Genomic DNA, 27,750 nt, shown 5'->3' with positions numbered 1-27,750 from the left:
ACTACCAGGTGCTCTAAGAAGGTCCGGCGGCAGCCCTACGGAAGACGCGTTTCTCCCCTGCCCTCTGCATCCCGTAAAGCCCTGCAACCCTGGATTAACTTCTGTATTCGTCTGCGGTTGCTCTGGTTCAGGTCAGACACGTTATCGCCCTGCAGCTCGCTCCCTGACTGCCTAACAGCAGGTAGCATTTTCGGAGCAGATCTTTGCTGATGTGACCCAGTGCTTGGGCACCCAAGCACAGCACACCCTCATTTCGGCTGGAATCTCTTCTAGGCGGGCAGCTGGTATTCAGTTCAGCACGTGGGCAGACGGCAGGCCGCATGTGATTCCTCATCTGGAGCAAAACCGATCTAAACAAAGCAATCCGGAGAGATGCCCAGGACCCACTCGCTCCTGCTTGAGCGCTAAATCGCTATCCCAGCACGGCTTGAAGGAACAAATCCAGAGATCCCAGCCTGCCGTGTGTCCTCTGCTGTGCAAAAATTGCAGCTGATGGAGGAAAATTGCAGGTTTCTGGCACCTGCTCTGCCCTCCACCCCAGCCCCAGGCAGACGCAGGCGCTCTCACCGTGCTGTTGGCCTCTGCCCCCTCAGCTTGCCCGCTGCCCGATGGCCTCTCTGGGGAGAGACGCAGCTCCCAGGGCAGGTTTGGGAGCACCGCAGCGACGGGCAAAGCCTTAGAACCGGTCCTGAGGACCAAGCAAGCCTCACACCTAACACCCGAGAGTGAGAAGGGGAGAAAGGAGCACCACAGCTTTGGCTGGCCCCTGTCCTCTTTCCCAAAGCAGCTGCCGGTGGTACGGGTTGCCGAGGGCTTGGGAAAACCTCCCTGCCTCGGTGGGGAATTACAGCGGGCAGATCTGCCGGGGTGACGTTGCTGGACCCGCAGGAGAGCGTGGAGCGAGCGAGTGACCTCGGGCATACCAGCAACGCTACGTTTCCATCAGTAGGAGACAGCAGAAGCTGCAGCACTTCAGCACCCGGACTGAGGCTTCGGGGAAGACACAGCAGAGTGTCCGGTCACAGCGAGGGAGGATGAGGATGGGCTGCAGCTCCTGGATGAGAAAACAAGAGCCGGACAAATATCCGCTGCGCTGCAGGACACCTTTAATGACACAAGAGCTGGTTCCCAGCGCCGCTGCCAGCGTGCTGGAACGGCTACAGCTTCCCGCAGGCTGCGATGCCTTGAGGACCGGTCCTGCTTCCAGCAGCGTGCTGCTAAAGCTGTTTCCCCCGGGCACAGGCACGGGCAGGGATGGTGCCGGAGGAGGAGTTCGCTGGCCCCTCAAGGCAGCGCTCCGTGTTTCCGTCCCACCTCGGTGAAGGCTTCCACGCAGCGGTCGATGTCCTCGTCGCTGTGAACGGCCGAGATCTGGACCCGGATCCGAGCCTTTCCCTTGGGAACCACGGGGTAGCTGAAGCCAATGACATAAATGCCTGGGGAGGAAACGCACCGAGAGTCAGAGCCGGCTGGGAGGGAGGCTGAGGTGGTAGTGGGTGACAGAAAAGCTTTTGGACCCTCCCTCCCCTCCCAAGAACCATTTTCAGGCTTCAGGGTTTTCAAGCGGCATCTGCTCCCAAGCATGGAAATGCGGGTTAGGGCCAGGGATGGGGAGGGACTCCAGCATGGCAGGACAAGAAGGCTGAGGTAACCCCCCCAAAAAGAGAAAGGAGGTGAAGCCAGCAACGTCTGGGGGGACCACGAGGACATTCGCAGCTGGAGGGCAGAGAAATAACAGATTTCATGCAGGAACATCCTCTGGAGGAAGGACGGTGGTGGTACCACCACTGGCTGTCCCTTCCCTCGAGGCACGTGTCTGCGCCCAGAGCTCCCTCCCCGGTTCACCTCTGTTCAGCATGTCCTCAGCCATCACTGCAGCCAGCCGAGCGTCCCCGAGCATGACGGGACAGATGGGGTGGTCTTTCCCCGAGATGGTGAAGCCGGCTGCTGTCATCTTGCTTCTGAACCTGGTGAAGAGAACAAAGAGGATGAGTAAAACCTCGTCACCCCTGTCCTTGGGGACCGCTGCCTCGCTTGTCCCCGGGCACCCTGGCCACCGAGGGCTGGGTGTAGTTCTGCTCCACTTGCACCTCCTGTGCAGGGAAGGGATCTCTCTTTTTTTGGAGCGACCTTCTGCCATTTCCCGCTCCATGGGACTGCAGCTGCTTGAGGGGCAGATGTGTCCCAGCACGCAGAGCATCCAGATGTGACCCATCTGCCCGCACATCTGTCTGACACACACAGGCACATCCCGCAGTTTCCCCGGAGCACCCCCCCCCCCCCCGGCCGCGACTTGCAAATTGGGAGCGTGAATAAACTATACGTGAACAATTCATTCCTAACGAACCTCTCCCCCCTGTTCTCACCCCGGTATGGCCCCCTCACCGCTGGGTCTTGGCAGCCATGGACTGTGCAATGGCATTGCTCTCCATGAGGAGGTCGAGGGCCTTGGATGCGCAGCCCACCACGGCGGGAGGCAGGCTGTTGGAGAAGAGGTACGGGCGGGAGCGCTGGCGGAGCAAATCGATGAGGGGTTTGGGGCCAGTTGTGTACCCACCTGTAGATGGAGGAAAGAGTAATGGACGAGGCACCCCAGGGAGATCTCGTCAGTGGGGGGCCCCTCGATAAAGCCAACCTGTCACCTACAGCAGGAATTTCAGTACAAACCAGGCCTAAAAAAATCACAGCTGATGCCTTTTACCAAGAGTTTGCACCTTGACCCCAAAGGCAAACGCATGGGGAAGACAACAGTGGAAGGAGCACACGGCAGGAGCTCCCTCGACCCTGCAGCAGGGTCCCAAACTGAGCCTCATGCCACCAGCAGAAGAGGACAACATGCATTTCTTGCTCTGTCATTAGGCAGAGGAAGGAAACATCAGACCGATGCTGTGGAGCTCTTTAGGGCATGGAGGGCCTTGGATAGGAAAACGCCTTCACCTGCAGCTCCTCCAAGAGCTTTTCCCAGCGTGGAGTTGATGATGGTGACTTTGTCCATCACTCCCAGGAGCTCATCGGTACCCCTGTAGAAAAAGGAATGTCACGTTATCAGCTGTGCCAGCATGCACCAGGGAAGCTGCCCTACACCTGATGCCTCACGGGAAACAAAGTACCACCAGCCAGGTCTCTGGTGTCCCCCCTTCTTGTAAAAAAAGAATATCAACACCCCCCTGTTGCAGTTCAACCCGAGTGTTGACCTTCCCTTCTCCTGCAGAAAGGCTAAGCTGAGATCTCCCGAGGTAAGAGCATGGGTTCTTCATCCCTTACAGATGGAAGAACGCTCAAACTTCCCGCACAGAAGTTTAATAGTCCAAACAGACCGCTAGCCACCGATTTCGGTCTTGTGCACGCCTCTGACACACACCACACCGTTAGCATACACCAGGGAAAAGCAGTTGTCTGGCTCGAGTAGCCGATGTCCTCTGAGGTGGGCTCTGCACATCACTGATGTGCTGCCCTAAAAGCACACCAGGCCTAAAGCACCCGTGTCAAGGTCTACGCTAGTGGAACCAACCAGAAGTGGCAAACGTACTCGGCAGCTTTGCGTCCTCCGGCCCAAAAAGGCAGGATGGGGCACGGCCACCCAGCTTCTCTCTTGAAACAGAGTGTTGTAGACAACAGCATCAAGTTCACGCTGAAACTAGCGTAACTCATGAAGCACCCGGTAACCATTCTCTCCTCCTCAAGCCATTGTGCACTTACACCCCTCAGAGCAGTCAAACAGTTGTTTTTGCAGCTGCTGGCACCACAGAACCCCCTGGGACAGAGTGACAAGGTCTACCTCAACCCAGAGGATGGCTACCATGCCCCAAGGAAGGCAGGGGGCTTAGTTCCCACTTCTCACCCATTTCACAGCTTGGTGTGGACTTGCCAGCTTCCCACATGGGATCCGTCTAGAGAGGAGAGAGCTGGAAGGGAGCTCTTCATGGAGCAACTTTTGGTTTTTTCAGAGATGGCTTCCTGCTCTTGTCATCTCCTGCACTATCCCTCCATCTGAGGAGGGACCCATTGCTCGTTCCTACAGATGTTGCCTCACACGGGTCTCTACCTTCCAGTAAAAGCAGAAGGACCACGCACCGGAGCGCTTGGCACTCATGTGCCTGAACGAAACAAGCACATGAAGCGTCTGTTCTCGGCAAACACCTGCAGCAAGTGCACTGCTTAGCACCTGGAGGATCTCCAGGGGATGGAGGAAAAAGCTGCGCCAAGGGAATTATCGAACTGCGCAAGCTAACTCCACAGAACCCCCAAGACCCAAGCATTTGAAAGCGACAGCTGAGAGGAGAAGGATTTGGAAATCGCGAAGTCCAACTGCTGGCCAGGAGAGGCGGATGAGGCGGTCACGTACCATCCCTCACACAGAGAGCAGTGGCTGTCGCGTTGGGATGGGTCAGTGCTAAAGTATCTCCCTCCGATCCCCTCAGGTGCCCCAAAAGGGAGATATCATCAGGAGGGCAGCGCTGAGGCAGAGGTGGGGTGCGAAGCCTTCAAGAAACGTGGTGGTTCCAGGAGTCCCCCCACAAAAACACATCGGCCACCACCACCTTTGGCCTTGCCTCAGAGGTAATTGGGGTCGGGGGCGGGGGGGAGAAACAGGGGTAAACCAGCCCCTTACCGGCCACTGGGTCCCAGGAAGCCTGTGGCATGGCATTCGTCAATGAAGACCAGCGCGTCGTACTTCTGGGCCAGCTGGCAGATCTCCCTCAGGGGCGCGATGTCACCATCCATGGAGAAGGCACCGTCGGTGGCCACCAGCCGCAGACGATGTTTCTGTAGGAGGGAAAGCGGCATCCCCAGGGGTGAGGATGTCACCCTGAGGAGAGGGGCTGGCGAAGGAGACCGGGACACAGTCCAGCTCCCGTAGGGAGTTGATATATCTAACCGAGACGGGGCGTTTGCTGCTTCCCCACCTCGCCTATCCGTGCCTACCTGTGCCTATCGGCAAAAACGATGCCTATTGCACGGGAAAAGGCAGAGCTCACCCTTCGGGGCTGGTTACTGAGCAGGGAGCACAGCTGAGGGAGCACCCTCGCGTCGGGGTGGGAGCAGACCTCCGTACCTGCGCGTCCTGCAGCTTGGCCTCCAGGTCCTGCATGTCCATGTGTTTGTAGCGGTACTTGTTAGCCTTGCACAGGCGGATCCCATCGATGATGGAGGCATGGTTCAGCTCATCCGACAGCACCGCATCCTCCGGGGTCAGCAGGGCCTGGCCACACCAAACAGAAAGGCTCTTTCTTCGCTCTAGGGTGCCGACTCACCCAGATCTTCCAGCATCTCTCGGTGCAGAGGACAAGGCTGCATTTGATTGCAGCTGCCACGTCTCTCCTGGCACCGCTAAACTTTCCGCTTTCCTTCCCAGCCAAATTATCCCCCAATTTCCTTAGGCCAGGCTCTTGCCTGTGGCTTCTGAGCTCAAAGCCTCCCTCTCCTTCCCTAGTAGGCCTGGGGGATCACCCCTTCCCCCTGTCTACGCTTCAAGGGGGAGTACAGACCTCCCACGAAATGGGAGCCCTCCCCAAAAGCTGGAGCTGGCCGGGGAAGGGGGAGGTGAGGGCTGATGAAACAGCTCCGCGCGGCTCCCCCGGTCCAGGGGCACCAAGTCAGGGTTCTCCACCACCAGTCACTGCCATCTTCTCTGTGGCGCAGAGCTCACATCAGAGATTCTGGAAGGCGCGGCGGGCACATCGCCGTCACCCCCCCTCCTTCACGCACGACACGAGGAAAGCCCTACGAACCTCAAAGATCCCAGCGTTGGCATCAAAGCAGCTGGCATAAAGAATGGCATCTTCCCGCTGATGGAAACGTGCGATCTTCTCCTCCAGGTCCTTGTGTATGCTCTAAAAAGAGAAGAGAGGAGCGAGCATCACTAGCGAGGCAGCACAAGTTCTCACTTGCCCGCTGCTGTTAGACGCTGACTGCGAGGGGAAGAAGCAGCCCGGTTTTATCCAGAAAAGGTGTGCGCGCGTGGGAAAAGTTAATTGTGTTCAGAAAGTCTTTGCAAACGCGGCCCTAAAGTGCTGTTATGGGTTTGGACGCCAAAAGCGCAGCAGGGACACTCCAAGCTCCCCACCCACAGGGGAGCAGCTCGGAGTTTTCTTTGCACTTAACCAGCTGGGGCTCTGAAAGGGCTCCAGCGGGGATAAACCGGGGTGGTTTGACAGAGCCGTTTCAAGGCAGGCTCCTTGTAATTTTGACCCTTAAAGGGGAGGGAAATGACATTTGCTTTGTGAATCCAGAGCGGCATTTCATTTCTTTTCCCTCTCCAGGGTGGTAATGGTTTTAGCTGGCCTATTTCCAGAGCTTTGGCCAGCAGGAATTCTGCAGGCTTTTTTTTTTTTTTTTTTTTTTTTTTCTGCCTGGCCACGTGTACTTTAGGACCGTGCCCAAACGCGAGTGCCAAGATGGGAGTCTGAAGCAAAACCCCCGAGAAAGGCTACCCCAGAGCAGGGGATGCTGCCCCGGTGCCCGGTACCTGGGTACCGCAGATGAAACGGACGGAGCTGAGCCCAGCACCGAATTTCTCGAGGGCCTCCACGGCAGCACGGATCACCTCGGGGTGGCTGGAGAGACCCAGGTAGTTATTGGCGCAAAAATTGAGGATCCCTGGCGGAGGAAAGAGAGAAGCACAGACCTCGTACCGGGAGATAAAGCCAAAACCCGCTCCCCACCGTCCCGTACCCACCGGTTCCACCGCCCTCCAAACGGAGATGAGGGCCTTGACGGGAAGAGATAATCCGCTCGCTTTTCCAAGTCCCGGCTCCTCGGATGTCCTCTAATTCCTTCTCCAAACGTCGGCGGAACTCAACCACCGCCGCCGTTCCCGAAACGAACCGGGAATTCCCGGTTCCGCCGCTCCGCAACACCCGCGCCACCGCTCCGCGCCACATCCCTAGCCACGCCCCTCCCCGCCGGCGCGGGGGCGGATCCCCGGCGGCCAATGGCCGCCGGGGATCCGCCCCCGCGCCGGTGGGGAGGGGCGGGGCGTCGCTCTGGCTCCGCCCCCCCCGCCTGCAGCATGAATGGAGCCCTCGTTGGGGCCCCTGGGGTTTGTTTTGGGTTTTTTGGCTGGGGGTAAAGCTCTGTCCCAAGGGGTTTAGACACCCCTAAACCCAGGTGATTTGGGATCCCTGGATTTGGGAGAAGCCCGTCCGTGGGATTTAGGAATCACGGGGGGGGAGAGGGCGGAGGTCGTGTATTAGGGTCAAAGGGATTTTGGAGGAACGGGGCCGGCGCGGACCTTGAGGATCGACAAGGTGACCTTGCGTCAGGGATTTGGGGTCTTCGGCGGAGGTGGAGCCTCGCGTTTAGGTGGTTTACGGGTGCCCGCCACAGGACTCTTTAATCCCAGGGTTGTGGGTTTGTGGGTGCCAAAAAGGACTGTGGTGGGTTGACCCTGGCTGGGCGCCAGGCGCCCGCCGAAGCCGCTCTATTGCTCCCCGTTCGTCAGCTGGACAGGGGGGGGAGAAAAATATAACAAAAGGCTCGTGGGTCAAGATAAGGACAGTTTAATAAAGTGAAAGCAAAGGTCGAGCGCAAAGGCAAAGAAAAACAAATGAGGTTATTCTCTACTTCCCATCAGCAGGCGATGTCCAGCCACTTCCCGGGAAGCAGCGCTTCAATACGCGTAGTGGTTGCTCCTGAAGACAAAAATACCCCCCTTCCGTCTCCCTTCACTTAGCTTTTATATCTGACATCATATGGTATGGAATATCTGTTTGGTTAGTTTAGGTCAGCTGTCCTGGTTATGTCCCATCCCAAGATCTTGCCCAGCCCCAGCCTGCCGTTGAGGGGGGACAAAAATGTTGGCGAGACAGCCTTGGTGCTGTGCCAGCGCTGCTCAGCAGTAGCCAAAAACACTGGGGTGTTATCGACACCTTTCTAGCTACCGATGCAGAGCACAGCACTACGAGGGCTGCTATGGGGACGATTAACTCCATCCCAGCCAGACCCAATACAGGGGGTAACGAACCAAGTGCCTGTAGGATTTGGGTGCATCCAGCTGAGGCGAGCAAGGATCCTTTGGTCTGAGAGGTTTAGGACTTAACCAGCTGAAGGAGGTGAGGTAGCCGAGCCCAAGGAATTTGAGCACCCTTGGCCGAAGGGGTTTGTGACCCACGGACCCGCCGGGTTTAGATACAAAAAGCCCAGTTGGGTCAGGCGTCTCCATCCTCCACTATAGCTGACTGGGGGATCCAGAGTGGTTTAGACCCCTCATGTCCAGGAGGGTTAGGCACCAGGCTCTTGAAAGGGGTTTATGATCTCCAGCCTCGGTGGTCTGGGAGCCTTTGGTCCAAGGGTCTTAGGAAGAAGACCCCAAAGGGATGAAGTTACCTCCAGGCCAAGGATTTTATTACGCTGAACTACACAATTTGGGATCCTCGATGGCTAAAAGGCTGAGGCACCATCTGCCCACGAGATTTAGGATCATCAGGCCAATGGATCTGGGAGCTACCGTCAGGGTGGGTGAAGACCCCAGGCCCACGAGATTTAGGCACAGCAAGCCCAAGAGGACTGGACGCTCACAGCCTCTGCGATTTCGGAGCTCCTGGCCCAGGTGGTTGGGGATCCTGACATCTAAGGAGTTTAGACGTCTCTAGCCAAGGGGCGTTAGGCACCTCCTGCCCGAGGCTCAGACCCTGCGGAGCAGTAGGGCCGGCCCGCAGGCTCCTTGTCAGCCCCGACCATCAGGACCACCAAGCCCTGCCCGGGGAGGGGGTCTGGCAGGGGCCAGGCAGGCCCTGGGGACATGGCAGCTCTACACAGCCAGAGCCCCCGGGGGTGATAACGGGGCCGTACCCAGCCGTTCATAGCCACGTTTGTCCATTCTTCCCAGGGATCGACCCCTTCCCGCTTGCCGGACGCCTCCAACTCCTTGAAAGCACCTGACCCCGTTCCACCTCCGTCCGTCCCATCCCTGCCCAGCACCCTGGGTGCTCCGCAGGCAGGGCAGCTCCGTCGCCCCCCCGGCCGGGTGGTTATCATCTCCAGCGCCGGCCAGACCTCACACCCAGCAGCAGCCCGGCACACCTCGCCTCGGCCCCGTGGTTGGGAGCCAGGGGGGTGGAGGGGGGAGCGGGGAGCCCCTTTTGCTCCTCCTGGGAAGGCTGTGGCTCTTGCGGCCGTTACGTGCTTCCCCTCCAACACAAGGCAGAGTCTTTGCCCAGCCCCAGCAAACACCCCCCCAACACACACACCCCCCCGGGGAGCCGGGGCAGGATCAGGATTTGAAATCCTGTACGGCCCCGGCAGACGCATGGAGTCACCGTCACGCCCGACACACAACAACACGGCCCAGTGTTAAAATCAAACAACAGACACAGGCAAGAAGTTTCTGAGACTTTGAAATAAAAACCCAGACCAGTAAGTCTTAAAAATGGGAACTCTCCATATCAAATAAGTTCCTTTTTTTCTTTCATTAACTGCCTTGTTTTAGCTATTTCCAGACAGGAATCGATCAATTCTTTATAAAATGCAATAGAAAGGAGTAAAAATACAGGCAAAAAGCTATTTACAGAAACCAACGGGGAGAGTACCGAAATTCCTCTAGACTTCTCACTTCTTCTTGGGTGATTTTCGGGCGCTGGACTTGGCTTTGGGTTTCGACCGCTTTGCCTTCTTGGGCTTGGCCGCCTTCAGCGACTTGGCCTTAACAGTCTTTGGCTTCTTGGCTTTCTTCGGGCTGGACCTCGACTTCTTCCTGGCTTTCCTGGCAGCAGATTTGGGCTTCTTTGCCGGCGACTTGGCTTTCCTGGATCTAGCCGCTTTCCGGGGCGACGTGGATTTCCTGGCCACCTTCTTCCTCCTCCTGGCCGGGGACTTCTTCGCCTTGTCGGCCTTGGCCAGGCGGAAGGAACCAGAGGCGCCGACCCCTTTGGTCTGTTTGAGGACGCCGGCGGCGAGCAGGCGCCGAATGGCGAGCTTGATCTGGACGTCGGCGTGCTGGCCCACCTTGTAGTGACTCTTCACGTACTTCTGGATGGACTGGCGGGAGGACCCGCCGCGGCTTTTCTCGGCGCGGATGGCCGCCTTGATCATGTCCGAATAGGTGGGGTGGGCCGCCGGCCGTCGTGCCACCCTTGCCCGCTTCGGTTTGACCACCAGCACCGGGGACAGGTTCTCCGTCATTCTTAACGCTTCGCCCCGCGACGCCCTGCTATCCCTTCGTGGTCTGTCCGGCCGGGGGACCCCCCCACCCTTGGGGAAGGAAGCGGTGGGTAAGAACCGCAGCGAAGCCGGTGCCGGTGCCGGTGCCGATGCCGCCTCTGCGGCAGCCCCCGCCGCAGCCAGCCTTTAAAGGCGGGGTGCGGACCGCGGGGACGACTTCCCCGCTCGCGCCACCCACCCCGCCACCGGTGTCCCCGTGTGTCCCCCCCCCCGTCTCCGTTCCACCCCCCCTTCAGCCACAACCCGACCCGACCCGCCGGGCCGGGACAGGGAGGGACGAGGGGGATGAGGAGGGACACGGGGAGGAGCACTTGGAGGGGACACCGGGGGGGTTCGCTGGGGGACAAGGAAGAGTATTTGGGGGGGGACACAGGGGTCAAGGAAGAGTATTTGGGGGGGGCAGTGGGTGGGGAGAAGGAGGGACATTGGGGGGGGTCACTAAGGGACAAGGAAGTGTATTTGGGGGGACACTGGGGGACAAGGAGGGACACTTGGAGGGGACACTGGGGGATGAGGAGGGACACTGGGGGGGTTGCTGGGGACAAGGAAGAATATTTGGGGGGGACACTGCGGGACAAGGAGGGACACTGCGGGGGGACGGGGAGGAGCATTTGGGGGGATACTGGGTAGGGACAAGGAAGGACACTGGAGGGGACAACACCAGGAGAAAGAAGGACCGCTTGGGTGGGGAGGAGAGACACTGCGGGGGGCATGGAGGAGACAAGGAGGGGCACTTGCGGGGGGACACTGGGAGGGGACATGGGGGGACACTAAGGAGTGCTTGGGGAGACAGGGAGGGACATGGCAGAGACACTCAGCAACATCAAGACAGATGGAGGGGCAGTTGGGGGGATGCTGGGGGTCAGGGAGGGACATTGGGGGGGGCACAAGGAGTGGCGCAGGGAGAAACGTCAGGGGACAAGGGGGGACACTAGAGGAGACACTGGGGGGGACACCAAGGAGAGAAGGGGGAGCACTGGGCTCAAAATAGGCTCAGCAGCAGTACCCCACAGCCCAACGCTTCTGCCCCCCTCCTCTGCCCTCTTTGCTCCCCACCGGCTGCTTTGGGGACATCAGCTCAGCCCTCGCATGCGTGTGGCGGGGGTCACAAATAAGAGGCTGCCCCCTTTTTGGGAGGGGGGAACACACAACTCTTTGTGAGGGGACAGAGCAAAGACATATAACAGTGACAACCAGCCACCCTTTCCCAGCTGGGCGAGCGGTCGGCTGTTCCTGGGAGATTAAATGTAGCTGCTATCATCATCTGGCCCGTAGGATTTTGATGATCTTTCCCCCCTTATTTCTTAAAAACACATGGGTGCAGCCTCCTGGTGCCTACCGACACGCCGTGCGGTGCTCAGAGGTGAACCCCGGCACCTCCAAACCCCGCAGCGCTTCAGCAGGGCATTAAAATACACAGCGAGCATCTGTCTGTAACCTCGATGCGCCTTAGATACCCAGGGGCATGAAAACCACCGGCGAGGGACACACAGAAGTATACATAAAAATAGATATATAAAGACAAATAAATGTAAGTATAGGAATAGAAAGAGTAGAAATAGAAAGAATGGAAATAGAAATAGTAGAAATAATAGAAATTAGAACAGAAATAAAAGGAAACAGACATTAAAAAAAAGAATAGAAATAGAAATAGAAATATTTGATACCCCCCCTTCCTGACATACACGCATATTACGTGAAGGTGCGTCGTGCCCTGGGCCCAGGAGGAGGCACTCGGCCCCCTGATGCCTTCCCAGGGGTGGAAGGGCTGCCGGGGGCATCCCCTTGTGCCTCCCTCCCTGGTGCCCTGCTTCATTCGGGGCGCAGGGAAGGTTCGCAGCACCTGCAAACTACTTGATTTTATTAAGAGCAAAGAGCTCCTAATTACAGAGAGGAATACCCACCCTTCCACCTCCCCTGGGTTGTTTTTCTTTTTGCTTAAGACCTAACAAACACATCATTTTCCATCCCATATGGAGCATACAGGCAGCAAGCTCCGACGGCCTCTGCCTGACGCTTTGACCGGCCGAAGGACCTCTCATTTTTCCTAGCCAGGAATAAACCGCCGTCGCTGGCTGCCTGCACGTAGGCAACCCAGGTGCACAAAGATAACACCCCATCTGCTTTTATTCGCATCCAAGTTTTTAACCGTCAGAAGCGGCTCAGACGTACGCGGGGCTCGCAGGGTAGATGGGGGGGGTGTAAGGATTGGCCCCGAGCCCCCGGGGTTGGTACGGCACCGCGGGTGACCGCAGAGCCTCCAGCCTTACAAACCAGGCAGCCGTTATCAGGGCAGCGCAGCGATGGGGAGGCAAGCGGAGGGGGAGGCAGGGAGGAAGGAGGGCCGATGCTTCACCTAACTTTAGCCAGCTGAAAATTAAGGGTCTAATCTCAACCGATCACCTGGGCAGCTCCCGCAGTCGACCGAGGTTGTTCAGCCTCCTCCGGCGGGTGCCGCTGCCGGCGGGCAAACACCCTCTCCTCTATACATGGCGGTTCTGACCCTTTCATCCAGACTAGCTCCCTAATTTTTAGCCAGTTAGAATAGGGGGAAAATCCCGTGCCCCCAAGCGACTTGGTGGAGGGAAGGCGTACGCGTGGTCACAGCCCATCAGGCTGCTGCCGGTCTTGCACATGGGGGGGATCCCGGTCAAGGTAACCCCTAAGTGCCCCACTTGATATTGGAAAGCACCCCTTGAACCCAGCACTGTTACACCGATGCATCCTTAAGATGAGCTGGCCAGGATTGTGAGGAATTTTCCGGCCCCTGGCAGGATGCTAGGGCTGGAAATGGGATGCGGGTGCTGCAGGGCAATGCAAGCCCCGCTGCTTCTGGGAAGTGGGGTCCGGCACCGCACTGCAGGCAGCATGGGGGGGCTCATCCAGAAGGAAAAATTATTCCCATAGGCCACCCAGTCCCCTGTGCCCGGCTTGGGCTCGTGCCTGTATTTCTAGCCACAGGAACCTGCCACCATGCCTGGGCTGGGGTGGGTTACTCCCTGCACCCCCTTTTCTCCTCGAGGAGAGCTACCCAACCGCTCCAAGGCTCCTGTGCCTCCTGTTTCTGGCATTAGTCGGCAGAGGTGGGGAAATCCCGCTTCTCCAACGAACCCCAGAAGACAGAGCCTGGCAGAGGAATCCTCCCTGTAATCCCATTTATCTTCTCCTCCCTCCCCACACTGCATTCAACCAGACCCCAAGGGGATTTACGCACTTCCAGCTGTGGATTTCATCTTAAATGGTCAAACCGTGTCCATTGTGGATGTGCTATGGATCCACCGGGCATCAGCCCCTGCCTTGTAGGGGCAAGACGGCTGTTCATTGGCATCCGAATGCACCGGGGCACTTCTGGCGACTAATGCCAGCAACATATTATTTTACCCGGTTTCCATTTTCAAAAAGGCTCCAAATCCCCAGCAGTGGGACGTGGCCTCACTGGCACTCAGATCCAAGAGCTTCAGTGCTTTTTTAGTAGCCAAACAGGGAAATTAGCTGATTTTCCAGCCCTGCTCATCAGAGCTTCAGCCCTGGCGTGCAATACAGCGCGGTCAGCCCAGCACAAAGATGCTCGGTCCTGAATGCTGCTAACAGCAGAGCGGGCTTTAACGATACCAGTAAATGGCAAAAGGGTATTGCCTCTGGCTGCTGGACCGATTACCAGTGTTTTAAAAGACTTATGAGCTGGTTTTTAAGGGCAAGCTACTTATGCGAGTTGGGGTGCTGGCTCTCATGAAACCGGGGCACTGTGTGGCCGTGGGTTCTCCCCGCGCTCAAGGCTGGGGCATTTCTTGCAGCCACAACCCAGCTGCGAGCAAGGGGATGGGGTACAGATGTCGCTTTGGGGCGCTTTTTGGGCTTTGCGAGATGTGGCGGAGAGCTGGCCTCCCTCCGGCCATCATACCTGTCACCCGTGGGTGTTTTTGCCGCCTTCTCTTCCCCCTGCTCTCCCCCCACCCAGCTCCCCTGCACCCAGGAGATAGCAATGCAGAGACGACAGGGCGGCCGTATCGCCCAGCCACAGGCGAGACGGGGGCCGCCTGATTAATGCCGTGCTGGTTTGGGAGGTGGCGGTTCCCCATCACCCCGGGATGACGGGACGCTCCTACCGAGCCGGTGGCTGATCTACAGCTGCAGAGCCTCGAGGAGGGGCAGCTCAACAGCATGTCAGGCACCCACACATTTCACCCACGCTTACACGACACGTTTATCGGGGTCAGCAGCCCCCGGTCAGGAAGGGAATAAAAAAAACCCCAAACAAACAACAAAACCACCAACCCAAACAAACACAAGATACCGAACTCCTCGGGGAAGGGGCTGGCGAGCCGCATGCACCAGCACTCTGCAGTTCACCCCTCGCTCACCCTCAGCTTGCCCCCAGTGCCCCACTTTTGGGGGTTTCCTCCCCCAGGAGCACGTACAACCAGGCAGACTTGTTTTTCCTAAAAACCACACATGCACCCCCTCCAGCCCAAAACACCATGCCCTGAATCCTGCTTTTTTTTTTCCTCCTTTCTTGGTCCCCACCAATCTCCCGTGGCAAGACCAAGCTCTGCCTGCCTTCCCATCTCAACCCCCAGTATGCCAAATACTCGCCCCATCCCAAACTCGATGGCAACAGCCATGTCCTTGCTGGGAAGCAGGGGGAAAAGCCTGGACATCGGACGGGAGGGTTTCTGGGCTGGAGGCATAAGGCCAAGCACCAGCGAGAGCAAGCCTTGGCTCTGCACGGGCGCAACGGAGCCGGCTGCCAAGCTCGGCGCCTGGCCTCTTGCACCATCCGCCGGGTTGCCCGAGGACCTCACGCGCACGACAAAAGCCCGCAACCCGGTTTTACCAGAATTTGTGACTTACAGAGTGTCTTGCCTTACCTGGGGAAAGCAGTTGCCGCAGCCGTGCCCATGGAGGAGCAGGTCTTGCATTTGCCTGCGCCGCCCCCCCCCCCCCAGGGGCCACGGATACCACGGCGAGGTTATCGCAGGCTGAGCGAAGGCTGCCCTAACTCTCCTCACTGCGGCTGCCACTGAGTCCTTACGCCCTGCTTCCATCCCCATCTCTCGCAGTACTCCAGCCTCCCAGCCGAAGCATCCGTCACCTCCATCCAAGGGTCCTCCTTGACCCCTTCATCTTCCCCTCTTCAGATGGTGCCCCCAGCCCTGGCACAAACCCCCAGTTAGGGCTCTTCTGTAATTGTCAGTGGCCTCTCTGCAGAGCAAGAGCTCACGTTTACATTGGGATGGGGCTGAACGAGGAGCAGTCGCCCCCAGATCCTCCATCCTGCCGAAAAGCAACACGTTTCACCCAAGAACATGAGGAGGAAAGCGTTTGAGATCCCTCTGATCTCCCCCAGGATCTAGACATACTCTACCAGTAATTTGCAGTGCCATCTGCCTCCACCAATACTAGATTTACTAACGCAGCCCAGGCTCAGCTCTTCCTCCACGGGGCTGAGGGTCCATATGGGATTTTCAGCGCGGTGTGGTGAAGCAGATTATTTCCCCCCTCAAACCCAAAGGTGGAGCAGACAGCTGGATAACGGCACTGCAGGGCTCCGCTTGCTCTCCCGCCAGGTCTGGGAGTGCTCCAGCTGCTTTCTCTCCCCAAATCCAGAGGGAGAGAAGCGACGGCTCAGGATGCCCCAAAATCACACAGGAACCTGGAAAAACGACCCCCCACCGCCACGCTGGGTTAGGGCCACGTGGCAAGCCTTCGCCCCGAGGAACACATTTTTCTCAGCGAAAGGGGAAGATTTTATTAAGTTAAAAGTTGAAGGGCACAGCAGAGCAGCAGCAGCTGCCACCTTGGGGGAGGTTGGCTCTGGCGGGCGCAATAGCAGCCTCACAGCTCCTCTTCCCCAGAAAGGAGAAGCCCCGTGGCTCTGGGCTCCTGCCAATTTGGGTTCTTGAAGGAGCCAAAGGACAGTCACGGAGAGAGCTCGATCATGCGGACTCTTGCCAAGGTCTCCTCTTTCAAAAGTCCCAGGCAAGCACGTCCATGGCAGACTGCCCCGGCGGCTCCCTCCTATGGCTTGCATGTCTTCTCCGCAGGTCCCCGGGGGTGGCACGGGAGGGGGAGCGTGGTCGTTGCCGTGCATCCCAGCGGGGCCACGGAGACATTTGGAAAAGAGGGAATATGTGCCGAAGGTGGCTGTGTGGCTGGGAGCAACGGGGCTGGGGAGGGGGGGAAAACCAGATTCTCTTTTTCAGGTTAGAAAATGCTGGTGATGTAGTAAAAGTTCTCCCCCCTCCTCTTCCCCTTCTTCCCAGGGGGAAAAAATTCCTCTACAAAATATAATTTTCACATATAAAATCCTGGAGAAGGTGCATGTAAGGAGCCAGTCCAAACAACGTGCTCAGGTACGCAGGCAAAAGGGGTTCATCAAAAAAGCTTTGGGAGGGGAGTGAGGAGGTTGAGGGGGGTGTGGGATTCCTCGCCAAGGCAATAACGGATGGGATTCAACCTCCCCCTCCCCGCAAGTGAGGAATGGAGCAAATACAAACCGAGAACAGATAAACAAACGAAGAGCAGACCTAGAGAGAGACAAAACCAGAAATGGTTTAGAAAGGCTCCACCGAGCACAGAAATGCCACCCCTTCTGCTCCCCTGGGAGATGGCCGCCTTGCGTGCTGCGACGGACCAACTTATCTCGGCGCTCACCAGCAAGCGCTGGCGGAGCAGGGTGACCCCAATCCCGATGGCCACAGCATCCAAGCAAGGAGCAGAAGCGCTCTGGACAACGAGACGCCCTCGTTCCCGTCACCCTGCTTCCCTCCCCAGCCGCAGCGGGGATGCCTGCAGGCAAGCGTGGGAGGAAGGTTGGGTCTAGTCAGGGCTGCTTTGATGCAGACCTAAAATTTCCATGCTGCGATGGGGAAACCGCTTCAAAGGTGAACGCAGCAGAAACATCGCCTACGTAAAGTAGCGCATAACTGCCCCCGTGCTGTCACCCAAGCCACAGGGCAAAGGCCAGCGGATTGTCGGCTCCCACCTCCAGCCCGGTTGAGCAGCGGTTGGTGCTGGCTGCAGGAGCATCAAGAGCAGCGTGGCGAGAAGGGGGCTGGGGACCTTGGGAGAATGTCAGGGATGACAGGAGGGCCAGGGGTGCAGGATGAGAGGATGCAAGAAGCAGAAAAGGAAGAGTTTAAGCCTAAAGTTTCAGCAGAGTGCAGTGGGAGGCACCGGCGGCTTCCATCCCCCTGTCAAAGCGGGGCAGCTGGTCTCAGCCACCTGCACCCGCAGGGGCCATCGCAGCATCCCCGACGCTCACCGTTACTCGCCGATGCTGTTGCACAGTGACTCCTTCTCCTGCAGAGCCGCCATGGCCAGGCGCAGGTGCTCCTTCAGCTGCTCGATCTCTCGCTCCGAGCGCACCTTAATGTGATTCAGCTCTGCATAGACATCTTGGTATTTCCCTGAGGCAAATCTCTTATCCTGCCAGGGGAGGGAGAAGGACCAGCAGGTGAGGAGGGGGGAGCCAGCCCTGGCTTTGAAGCCCATCCCAATCCAGACCACGCAGAAACCGTTCAGAAGAAGAGCGTGGAGGTAGCGCTTCCCAAACCCTGGGCTGGGGAGGAAGGCAGAGTCACTGGTCCCGCAACAGCGGGGATCTGTGGCATCAGAACTGAGGAGGCCATGTGAGCTTTACCATGGCTCACGCGTGTTTGGGCCAGCCATACTGGAAAAATAAACGCTACCAGAGATGCAGGCCACTGAAAGGGCTGGTCCCAGCCACTTATTCAGCGAAAAGCTTAAGTGAGAAAGTTGTAAACTCCTGGAGCATCACTGAATCTCAAAGCCTCTTTCAGGTACCCCTTTGGCAGGGGTCTTTGAAAATCCCTCTGAAGGAGCTGCTGCCAGTGGAGGGAGCAGCACACCCAGCAATGGTGCCCAAGGAAACACATCCACCCAGTGAGGGGACAAAAGGAGAAGAGAGAAGTGGCTGGGGAAGTGGAGTTTTCTGGGCAGGAGTCACCCGGGCTTCCCATCTGGGAAAGAAGGGCTCCTGGCTTGTCCACACTTATAGGTACATACATCTGGGGAAACCAGCAGCAAAGTCTCCGTGACATTTCCCTGGTACAAGGTAAACCTACACCAGCCCACGCTGTCTGGAGCACACGGCTGCTATGCGCTCCGGAGCGAGCACAGGTGACAAAAGAGTTTGTCCTGAAGCATCCCGTCAAACCCAGCTGAACCCTGTTGACAAGCAGCGCTGGTGCTCCCCTCCCTCCCTTCTCCTGCCGCTTTCCCAACGGCTCCCAGAAAACACCAACCTTTTGCATCATCTGCAGCTCCTCCCGCAGGCACTGCACCTCTTTCTTTAGGTACTGGAGCTCATTCTCCTTCACCCGCAGCAGCACCTACGCCGGGGAGGTGGGAGAGGAACCAGAGGTGACTCAAAGAGCCACCATTTCGGAAAGGCCAGCCGGCCCCGGCGCAAGCGCGGTGGTGGAAAAGGAAGGAAGGGCCAGGAGGGCTGGAGCAGGAAAGAGCACGAGCGCCCTGGGGAAAGCGGCGGAGGGGAAGCTTGCGTACCTGCTTCCCACACCAGCCCCGCTGCTCCACGCGGCAACCCCCTCCCACACGCTCCAAGCCAAAACCACTGCGAGGAGGAGACCCCCGGCACGCGGTAGGGACGGAGGCAGCGGGACAGCCGGAGAGGACCCTCATACCTCCAGCTCACAGGAGCTCCGCTCGTTGTTGTGCGGAGAGCGGTCCCCAGAGCTTCGTGAAGAAATAAAGCTTCGCAGCTTCCCGATCTCATCCGAGAGGCGGGTCTGCAGCTCCTGCAGGCAAAACCAAAAGACGTCAGAGTAGCCGTGGCACAGGCCTCTCTGCTGTCCTGGCCCCTCCATCTTATGCCAGCCCTGCTTTAGCTTAGAGACCTCCTTGTAAGCCCCTGCCCATAGGCGACAGCAGCACCTACAAGTAGCAGAATACACTTGCTGTATTTAACCCCATAGTTAAGATGAGCCCATCTACAGCCTCTAACTCTTAATTTTTTTTCTTTCTGATGATAAAAGTCTCAGAAGGGAACAAATACAAAACAGGCAGGGGAGTTTTAAACAGAGAGGCTGTGCTGTGCAAGGGAGGAACGCACTCTGCGGTCTCTGCTGGTGGGGAAATCCCTTTTCTTGCCTGGTTTTTCCGGAGGAGCTCCTTCCCCTCCTGCTGACAGCGCTGCAGTGTCTGCTCCCGCTCCTCTGCTTTCTGGGTGAGCTCCCCGATTTCCAGGCACTTTTGGGAATACTGCTCAGAAAGCACTTGCAGCTCCCGCTTCAGGGAATCCACGTCCAACCTGCCAAAGAGGCCGCCGGCTCATCGCTGCCCCACAACCCTTGCTGGCCCCTGGCCATCAGCATCGCCTTCCCCCCTGCCACGGGCAGCCTCTGCCCACGTAGGTCATTGGCACAAAAAAATGTTCCATGTGGACCAAGGCTTCAGTTCCCACCCTCCTGCACAGGAGCACGGTGCTTCTAGGAGCTTCAGGCCATGCAGGAGAAATGGAGGAGCTTTCCGTAAAGAAAATAGAGGGAAGAAGCTACAGGGAAAACAGAAGTCCTGTAGGGAACACAGAGGTGCTATAGGGAAAATAGCCAAGCAGGGGATAAACCTCCCTGCCCTACAGCTCCAGCAGCCCTGGCAGTCTCCGCTGGTCACCCACCATCCCTGTGGAAGGAGCTGGGGAGGTGGCAGGAGGGAGAGCTCGGGGCTACGGCCGCAGGTGGGCTGCGGTGACACTGGCACAGGGCTGCAGCATCGGGCAAGGGAAGCAGGAGAGGTGCTTTCTTACTGGTGCTGCTTCTGCAGGGCATCTGAGACCGAGCTGCATTGCTGGAAGCTTCGTGTCCTGCCCAGCTCCTTGTTCATCTCCTCCCGGTGGGCTTTCTTCAGCGCCTCGATGGCTGCAGAGGGCAACAACGGGAGATGGGGGGATCAGGCTTTGCCAGCTCCGGCACATCTGGGGAAACCACGCCAGGGAACTGGCTGAGCTCTTGCCGCTGCAGGCTCCCAGACCTGTCTTTGCAGATTCCCCCTCCTTCCCTTCTGCCCTCAGGGCATCCCCCACCTTCTCCATGCCCCAGGATCACCCCGATGGACCAAATGCTGCTGAGAATAACACAGTGCAGTGTGGGAGCTCCCCGCCACCTCTGCCAGCCCTGCCTGCCTACAAGAAGGCGTTGGCCCCCTCCCACCCATCCACAGGGGCAAGAACCCATTTCCCACAGCATCTTTACCCCCCGCCCCCCCGAACCCAAACAGACCCCTGCAGCACAGGTCCGAGGAGCACAAGGCTCATGCTCCGAGGAACATCAGCCTCGCACCAGTAGGGTCAGCAGCGTGGCTCCAGATGACTGGGATGACTGGTTTCTGGCAAGAAACATTTGGGAGAGGCGGGAGGGACCCAGCTGAGCTGGGACACGGCTTGGTGTTCGCTCCTACCTGCTGCTGTCGCTGCTGCCTCCTCTGCAAGGAGCCGCTCCTTCTCCTGCCGCAGCCGCTCCAGCTCCCGCTGGTGGTGCCTCTGGAGCTCCTCCATCACTTGCTGGTGGGACGACTCCATCTCAGCCAGGCTGCGCTCGCAGGCCTCCTGCCGTGCCAGGGAAAGGAGCGGTGAGGGACCAGGAGGGCAGGAGGAAGGGCTCGGGCCAGGACTGGCACCTGGCTGGGCTAATGTTTGCCTTTGCAAACCTCACCCAAGTCCAGGGCCATTTTGCGAGGACTAAGACCACTTCCCAGGAGGGTCTTTTCCTTCTCAAAGCGAGGTTATCACTGAACCCAACCATTTGACAGGGCCACGCATCTTGCGATCCCCTCGTGCTTTGCAAAGGAAGAAACATTCCTCTTGCTGTTCTTAAAACTAAGGCAGCAAGACAAGAACATTCCTCTTGAGCCAAGAGCTGGGAATAATGCACCTGACACCCCAGTCCAGACCCTCCACCAGGCTGCGCTGCCAGAGAACCGCATCTCATCTGCCTTTTAAATGAAGCAGCATCCCCAGAATCAATGAAAGCTGAGCCTCTTCTGAAAAGCGACACCCTGCACTGCCCTGCAGCCTGACAGAGGCTGCCAAAGAGCCCTCCCCAAAGCCTAATGCTTAGGGATCCCCCTCACACAGCTCACCCTCCTTTCTGATGGCTCTGAGACCAAGGGGATGGGTCTTTCACTGCTAAGTGCTGCGGTTAACTGGTGTTACAGCAAAGCAAAGCGGTTCCCACCTTGGAGCTACGCTTCTGCTCTCCCTCCAGATGCTGGCAGCACTGCCTCAAGTCTCTCAGAAAGGGTTTGTTCACCAACAAACCACGCCAGAGTATTATTTTAAAAAGCCAGGGCCTCTAAGACACCAGTAGAGAGCCAGGAAACCATCGTGTCCCCCAACAGCCCCTTGCCACCCCATTCCTTCCCCCAGTACCTAAGGCAAAGGCTGATATAAAGGGCACTGGAACACATTGTGGGAATGCAAGTCCTTGCTGGCTAAATCCCTACTGAGACAAGGGAGGCTGGGAAGCTTCACAGATCGACCAGAGGAGAGGAAAAGGCAAGGGATCGATTTGGTGATCTGTCCACAGACTGGCAGCGAACCTCAGCAGGCTGAGAGAGAACGAGCCCTTTGGGGCAAGGTCAAGTGTGGCCTCAGATGTGAAATGCTGGCCTTTTGAGCGAAGTTATTAGGAAGATAAGGTGCCATTCCTCCCCACTTCTTTTGCTTTTTTTGACCATAAAGAGGCCTGTGAGCTGTAAATATTAGATCAAGATGAGAGAGCGACTGCTAAGTGGCTGGTCTGGGCACCACGGAACATGTGGGTTTCTTTATCTGGGCTAGGTACAGCCAAATGACCGCAACAGGCTTTGCCAGCCCCAATTTCTGTCCCCCCAACCCCCCACTATCTTTCAACACGTAGGGCACATCCTGAAATCCCCACAGCGTGGTGGAACGGCAGCCTCCCCCCAGGAAATCCCTACGGGATGTGACCCCGCTTGTTTTAGAAGAGTCCATGGGGGGTGGAAATAAATAAACAAAGAGAAGCAAGAGGCTGAAGCATGAGCAAACTCTGCTTGGCGGGCTTTCCCACGTGCCGTCCCAGCAAACGAACGGGCTGTGCTGTCAAAGTGACCTTCAGGGCTCGGGAGGCTCTGGCAGGGACGGGAGCTCCCCAGGGCCTGACAGGCTGCTTTTAACAAGGGATTCGGGAGCCCCTGTTAGCAAGAACCACACGTGGTGAGCCGCAAACCACTGGGGAACATGCAGGCAGCTTGGCAGAAAGCTGCTGACCCGCTCCCGAGCTGGGGGACAGCTCATCCCCCCAGCCCAGGCCAGCATCACGACCACGCACAAAGCAGGGCACAGATCCTACACCGCTCCCGCTCCTCCTCCTCCCCATTTATACTCTGGCCCCTTTAAGGCCAGGCAACACGCACCAGCCTTTATGTAATTAACATTGATTACAAGTGGGCTCACTCAGGGTCACCATGGCAACCCAATGATTAGCGATACCTGCTCACCAATGAGCTGAGTCCCAGCGTTTCCCAGTTTGGGACTGGGAGCGACCCCAGGGTCCCATGTCCAGCACCCTGCTCACCTGTGAGATGTACCCCCGGGGCACGTGGCCGTCTCCCTGGGATTTTGCTGCCTCCCGAAGGCTCTCGTTTCGGGCCCGGCAAGACTCCAGCTGCGCCCGCAGTGACTGGACCTGCACCAGCGAGGGGAGAGAGATGCTCAGCCAGGGTTGGAAAAGCGCCGCGGCCTGACCAACGTGCCGCATTTGAACCCTGGGCTTAGGGAGGGGGAGGACCATGTGCGGCCGATGGAGATGGCTGCTTCCCACGGGAATGGCAGCCTGACAAGGGACCAAATCGGCAAAGCCAGCTCCAGCTTGGTAAGGGCTACTAAAGAGGGGAGGAGACATCCCAAATTCCAGAGGTGGATCCGTGCTGGAGGAAACCACCGCTGCATGGGTAGCTGGGATGACAGACAAGCGCACGGCTCTTTTCAAAGGCTGGGAGGTGAAGAACTTGCAGGCTAGGGAACAGCTAGTGAAGACAGGCTGGGGATATACTCCTGGGAAATACAGAATCCACGCAAGCAGTGCCACCAACTAACTTATCCTGGACCAAAACGTGGCCTGGGGAACCTCTCCAGGTGTACGAGAGCAGGTCTCCAGCCTCGTGTTACCTGGTTGCAAAAGCTCCCGTGCACTCAAGGGGTGGCAAATGGAGCCAGAAAGAATGAACATCTCCCTGCACCTCTGCCTTGCTCTTCTGCAGAGCCTCCTGCTGCCAGACACCACGCTAAGGGGCCACCAGAATCCCACTTTCAGAGACTAGGGATGCTCTTACCTCCTTTTTCAGCGCCTCATTGGTGTCTCCATGGCCCCCCTTGCTCTGGTTCAGCAGTGCTGTCAAAGGCACTCGCCGTGAGTCTTTCAAGGGCAGGCGTTCCAGCTCCAGCCACTTCTTCTCTATCTCCTCATTCAGCCGAACCCGCTGGTCCTCTGAAAGCGGGGGAGCGGGGAGGTCCTGCTCCCCCACCTTGCGGGAAGAGTCTCCTGCTGGGCCATCGCTGTTTGGGACCCTGCTGTCGGGGGTCTCAAACCATTTTCGCCTCTCCTCTGAACGGATGGCCAGATCCCGCTCCAGCTCCTCATGCTTGGGAGTTCGGTCGGAGATCCTCAAACTCCCTCTCGTCCTCTGCAGGGACCCGTGATTCCCAGGGTCCTGCGGCAAGGGAGACAGCTCCACGTAGTCAAAGGCATGGCGCTGCCCGTCTGCCTTCCAGTGACCACCCTTCGAGTTCCCCTCGGAGCCCAAGCCCGGCCGCTGCTGCTCCTCTGTCCGGAGTGAGCCCTTCTGGGGGACGCAGTTACGGAAGGAGTTCTCCTTATCGCAGTCAGAGAGCCTGAAACCAGAGCAGCCATCCGTCACCAGCTGGTGTATCCGGGCCACGTTCAGGAGGAGAAGAGGGCAGGGCTGATCTGGGAACAGCCGGATTTCCAGAGGGGCCTTCCCAGTCCCTGCCTGCCAGGGGAGAGGGGCAGCAAGAGGGGGAAGAGGAGAAACGGCACGGGGCAGCTCTTACTTGGTGACGTCTGGAGCGCTGACCGGGCGCACATTCTTCCTCAGGGCTTCAATCCAGTTGCGCCGGATGCCCGAGGTCATTGCCGACAAGGTGAAGACGGCATCCTTCGTCTGCAACAGGGAGGCAACGGAGGCCCTGTCAGTGTCCAGCAGAGGTGCAGGCAGCTCCCACTCGCTCCCTGAGACCCCCGGGCACCCGCTCGCGTGGGTGCTGGACAGTGTTAGAGAGGCCACCCGCTGCCTCAAAGACTCTCGGGGCCAGGAGGAGGGGTGGGAGCGGAGACACGCTCTTTGCGGGGAAGCCCATTACGCATCCTCCATGAGACCATCTCCAGGCAAAGGCAAAAGAAACTTTGCTGGCACACTTGGCCAAACGTGAGCTGGTGCAATCCAGCCGTTCAGGTGCTGGGAGCTGGGCACCAGCGCTGGGGTAAAGCAGCAGGCTACAGGGAAACCCAGACCGTGAAGTGCCCAGCCCTGCACACCCACAGAAATACAGTTTTTTGTGCTGCCTTAGCAGCCACCTCCTGCTGCTACAGCAAGTAGCCAAGGACAGGATCGTACTGGCGCCAGATCCAGGGTACAGGCTGTTACTCGGAACACGGTCAGCCAGGTTACACTGAGATCTGCAGTGCTCGCCTCTCCCTCCCCACGGCTCTAGAGAAGCTGCCTTGGCCAACGGGTCAAGTAAACACTCCTGGCGTTCAGCTCGGCTCCTGGGCCGTCTCCAGCACAGCCTTCGGCCAGCCCTGCAAAGCTGCCTCCTCCTCCTCCTCCTCCCTTCGCAGGCTGGTAGCACTCGTGTCCCTGAGCACTGCCACCCACACATCACCAACCAGCCTTGCCGGGCCACCGTCCTGGCAAAAGGTTTGCACGGCTTGCCTCTCGGCATCTCGGCACGGGGAGGGAGCACGCATTCCCACCCGGCATCTCTTGGTGCTGCTGCTCCGTGTCCACACGGTGCCGGACACTCACGTGTATCTGGAAGCCATAGTTGCGCTGCACCGCGAACTCCGTCACGTCCGTGCAGGAGCGGAGGTCGATTTCTCCATCGAGGTCATCAGCCTGCAAGCACGGCCACCCGCTAGGACATCAGTGCAAACCCAGCTTTGAAAAAGCCCCCCATCACCTGCCCGCCCCCTAACAGAAGCGCAGGCTGCCTCTGCCTTCACCCCACAGCTCTCTGGGAGCCAGTCTCAGCTCCCCCACACAGCACGAGGAGCCAGCGGCGTGGATGGAGAGCATCAGAGGTGCCCAGCCACAGAACCGGCCCTTCTCCTCACCTCCCACCACTGACAGCCCCCCCAAGGTTTCACCACCCCACCGGCCCGCCTTCAGACACCCGTCCTCTTCGTCACCCCTTGGCAAAGAGCAGCTCGCCACCTCCAGCGCCTTTTAGGAGGACGGGACGCTGCCGCTTCTCCCGGGAGCGTGCTGGTCGTGCCAGGGCTGCGGTCCTCTTTCCCCTTGGCCGGGAAGGAGGACAGGGGCTGGAGAAAGTCTGGCCGTGCTTACCTCCTCCGCGTTCGAGTCCCGGTAATACCTCAGGCTCGAGTCGGTCAGCACGAACCAATGTTTCTTCCACTGCGGGTGGATTGGGCAGGGGGAGGGAAGGGAAAAGACAGGAGGGAAACGGATAAGCAGTTACCAGGGGAAGCGTAGGAACAGGGAGGGACGCTCTGCGCCGTGACCTCTCGGCCTCCTCTTCCCCCTCCTCCACGTCCCTTCCAGCTCCCCCTCGTGCCCCTCGGTTGGGAGAGGGGCACCGGGTGAACCTCCGCGCCTGCACACAAAGCGAGGCACCTCCACCAAAGGCTTCCCGCTGTCCTTCCCAGCAGGAGCGACCTCAGCAAGCGAGGGGGAAGGAAATCAGCTGTTCACCAGAGGATCAATAGCCGCAGGGGCTGGGGGAAGAGGCAGACCCTCGCCTCGGGCTTACCTCTCCTGGCTCGTCCAGAATGGACATCCATCCCTTCTTGAAATTGAGGAGATCCGGCTGGAGAGGAAAGGACAAAACAGAGGGTTACTGTCTTGGAGAAACCCACAAAAGGGCTTTTCATGCCAGGGGGTGGAAGGCGAGCCCCCAGTGGCAGAAAGACAGTGGGAATAGCCTGGCATCACTTTTAGGAAACTTGTGGGGGTGTAGAACCCAGTGGTGAAGGAGAACTGGATTTAGCTCTCGGCAGCAGGCAGTTGTTCGTGTAAGAGGAAGCAGGAGATAAGGAAAGAGGTTTAAAAAAAAAAAAAAAAATTGAAGGAAAATATGCAGCAGGGAGGTTTCCACAAGGTGCCTCGGAGGTATTTATTCAGAGAGGGGGAGGCAGGGACAAGGGGAGCGGGCAGAAGGGAGTGCTCCACCGCCACCAACGGGGCTTGCCTCGGAGACGGAGGCAAAGTTGCAAAGAACCACAGGCCTTGTCCAAACCCTCGCCATCCGTGCCCCAGAGCTACATCCCTCCGGTAACTTCACCACCGATCATTTAACAAAGACACGAGCAGCTCTCTACAAGAAACAGCCCTCACCACAAACGTCCAGGAGGCAATTCAACAACTGTGAAAACACATTGCCTTTAAACGACGTGCCCCAGGGTAGAGATGAAATCAGAGTCACAACCAAGGCTTGATCCTCGGACCCTCTCTAAGACTCTCCAAGATGCTGGAGGCTCCTCTCTTACCCAGCTCTTTCTGCCCCCTCCTGCTGCAGAGCTTGCCCTCTGCCCAGCCTCAGCCACAGCTACGGAAGAGGAGGACGAACAGAGTTTCACCCAGATCACCCCGTGCTAGAAAGAAGTTTCCCCCCGCCCCCCACCTCCTCCTAACCTCACGCCACTGGTGCGGCATCCCCAACCAGTTTATCTCCTTCCCAAGGTGGAGCGTCAGAGAGCTGACTCAGGGGAACCGCTCTCCCTGGCTTTGCCTTCAGCCAAACAGGCTCGAGCTGCTCCCTCCTCCCAACCCTGCTCCGGAGAAGTTGCACCACCAAATAATTCAGCCCAGTGCCTCTTCTCCCCGGGGAAGCCAGAGTTTGCCGATCTGCCCCTTCTTCCGCAGCCGAACCAGGCGGGGACAGTGCCGGAGAGGTGACGGTGCCAGAGCTGGACCTCCCAGCAGTCTGCACCAGACCTGCCAGCCCGGAGGAAGCCACCAGAAGTCCCTCACGTGCCACAACTACCACCCGTGACCAAGCTGCCGAGAAGGGGTGGCTCGGCAAGCCGACGGGCCGCTCCGCACCCCCCGAACGAGCCCGGCGGCCGGCCGTGGCTGCCCCGCAAGCCCAGCTCCCCGGCCGCCCAGCTGGGCTGAGCCTTCCCCTGCTTTCATCTCCCTGAGCTGCTGCTCTTGGGTTACACCCAAGGTTATGGGGCGGCAAGAACCGAGGACGTCCCGGCCCACCGCAACGCTCCGGCTATTGGTTCGAGCAAGCATGGGGAAGCCCGCCAAGGGGAGGGTCACCGGCTGCTACAGCTTCAGGCCTGGCCAGAAGCATCCAACGGTGGCCCCGAGCCTCCCGGGACCGGA

The 27,750-nt window shown here is 58.4% G+C and overlaps 3 protein-coding genes across 14 annotated transcripts in view; all 3 read right to left on the bottom strand.

Moving 5' to 3' along the window:
- Window positions 1-1,082: 1,082 nt before the first annotated feature.
- Window positions 1,083-6,911, bottom strand: GCAT (glycine C-acetyltransferase). The gene is made up of 9 exons (XM_049822203.1): window positions 6,680-6,911; window positions 6,470-6,600; window positions 5,733-5,834; window positions 5,057-5,203; window positions 4,613-4,767; window positions 2,938-3,020; window positions 2,386-2,557; window positions 1,846-1,967; window positions 1,083-1,436 (listed from the first exon to the last, which is right to left on the bottom strand). Exons 1-9 carry the CDS (start codon window positions 6,882-6,884, stop codon window positions 1,285-1,287), a joined length of 1,269 nt encoding a protein of 422 aa, XP_049678160.1. The 5' UTR covers window positions 6,885-6,911; the 3' UTR covers window positions 1,083-1,284.
- Window positions 6,912-9,362: 2,451 nt separating this feature from the next.
- Window positions 9,363-10,342, bottom strand: LOC126047616 (histone H5). Its single transcript, XM_049821472.1, has one exon. It carries the CDS (start codon window positions 10,120-10,122, stop codon window positions 9,550-9,552), a length of 573 nt encoding a protein of 190 aa, XP_049677429.1. The 5' UTR covers window positions 10,123-10,342; the 3' UTR covers window positions 9,363-9,549.
- Window positions 10,343-16,118: 5,776 nt separating this feature from the next.
- Window positions 16,119-27,750, bottom strand: part of TRIOBP (TRIO and F-actin binding protein) — a 27,277-nt gene continuing 15,645 nt past the window's right edge. For 11 of the 12 annotated variants that reach the window (XM_049821458.1, XM_049821457.1, XM_049821459.1 and 8 more), the window contains 13 exons: window positions 26,171-26,227; window positions 25,747-25,815; window positions 25,207-25,296; window positions 24,233-24,342; window positions 23,494-24,052; window positions 22,737-22,847; window positions 20,599-20,746; window positions 19,949-20,060; window positions 19,294-19,453; window positions 18,828-18,941; window positions 18,429-18,515; window positions 17,426-17,589; window positions 16,119-16,688 (listed from right to left, as the gene is read on the bottom strand). In XM_049821458.1, the coding sequence (XP_049677415.1) occupies window positions 17,428-17,589; window positions 18,429-18,515; window positions 18,828-18,941; window positions 19,294-19,453; window positions 19,949-20,060; window positions 20,599-20,746; window positions 22,737-22,847; window positions 23,494-24,052; window positions 24,233-24,342; window positions 25,207-25,296; window positions 25,747-25,815; window positions 26,171-26,227 (1,779 nt within the window). In that variant the 3' untranslated portion in view covers window positions 16,119-16,688; window positions 17,426-17,427. Of the gene's footprint in view, window positions 16,689-17,425; window positions 17,590-18,428; window positions 18,516-18,827; window positions 18,942-19,293; window positions 19,454-19,948; window positions 20,061-20,598; window positions 20,747-22,736; window positions 22,848-23,493; window positions 24,053-24,232; window positions 24,343-25,206; window positions 25,297-25,746; window positions 25,816-26,170; window positions 26,228-27,051; window positions 27,733-27,750 lie in introns of those variants that run through there. The other variant, XM_049821468.1, reaches the window with a different exon arrangement.

The sequence above is a fragment of the Accipiter gentilis genome, chromosome 18, assembly GCF_929443795.1.
Source record: "Accipiter gentilis chromosome 18, bAccGen1.1, whole genome shotgun sequence".
Classification (NCBI taxonomy): Eukaryota; Metazoa; Chordata; class Aves; order Accipitriformes; family Accipitridae; genus Astur; species Astur gentilis.
The sequence above is the reverse complement of the archived record's forward strand: the minus strand, read 5'-3'. Positions and strand labels throughout refer to the sequence as shown.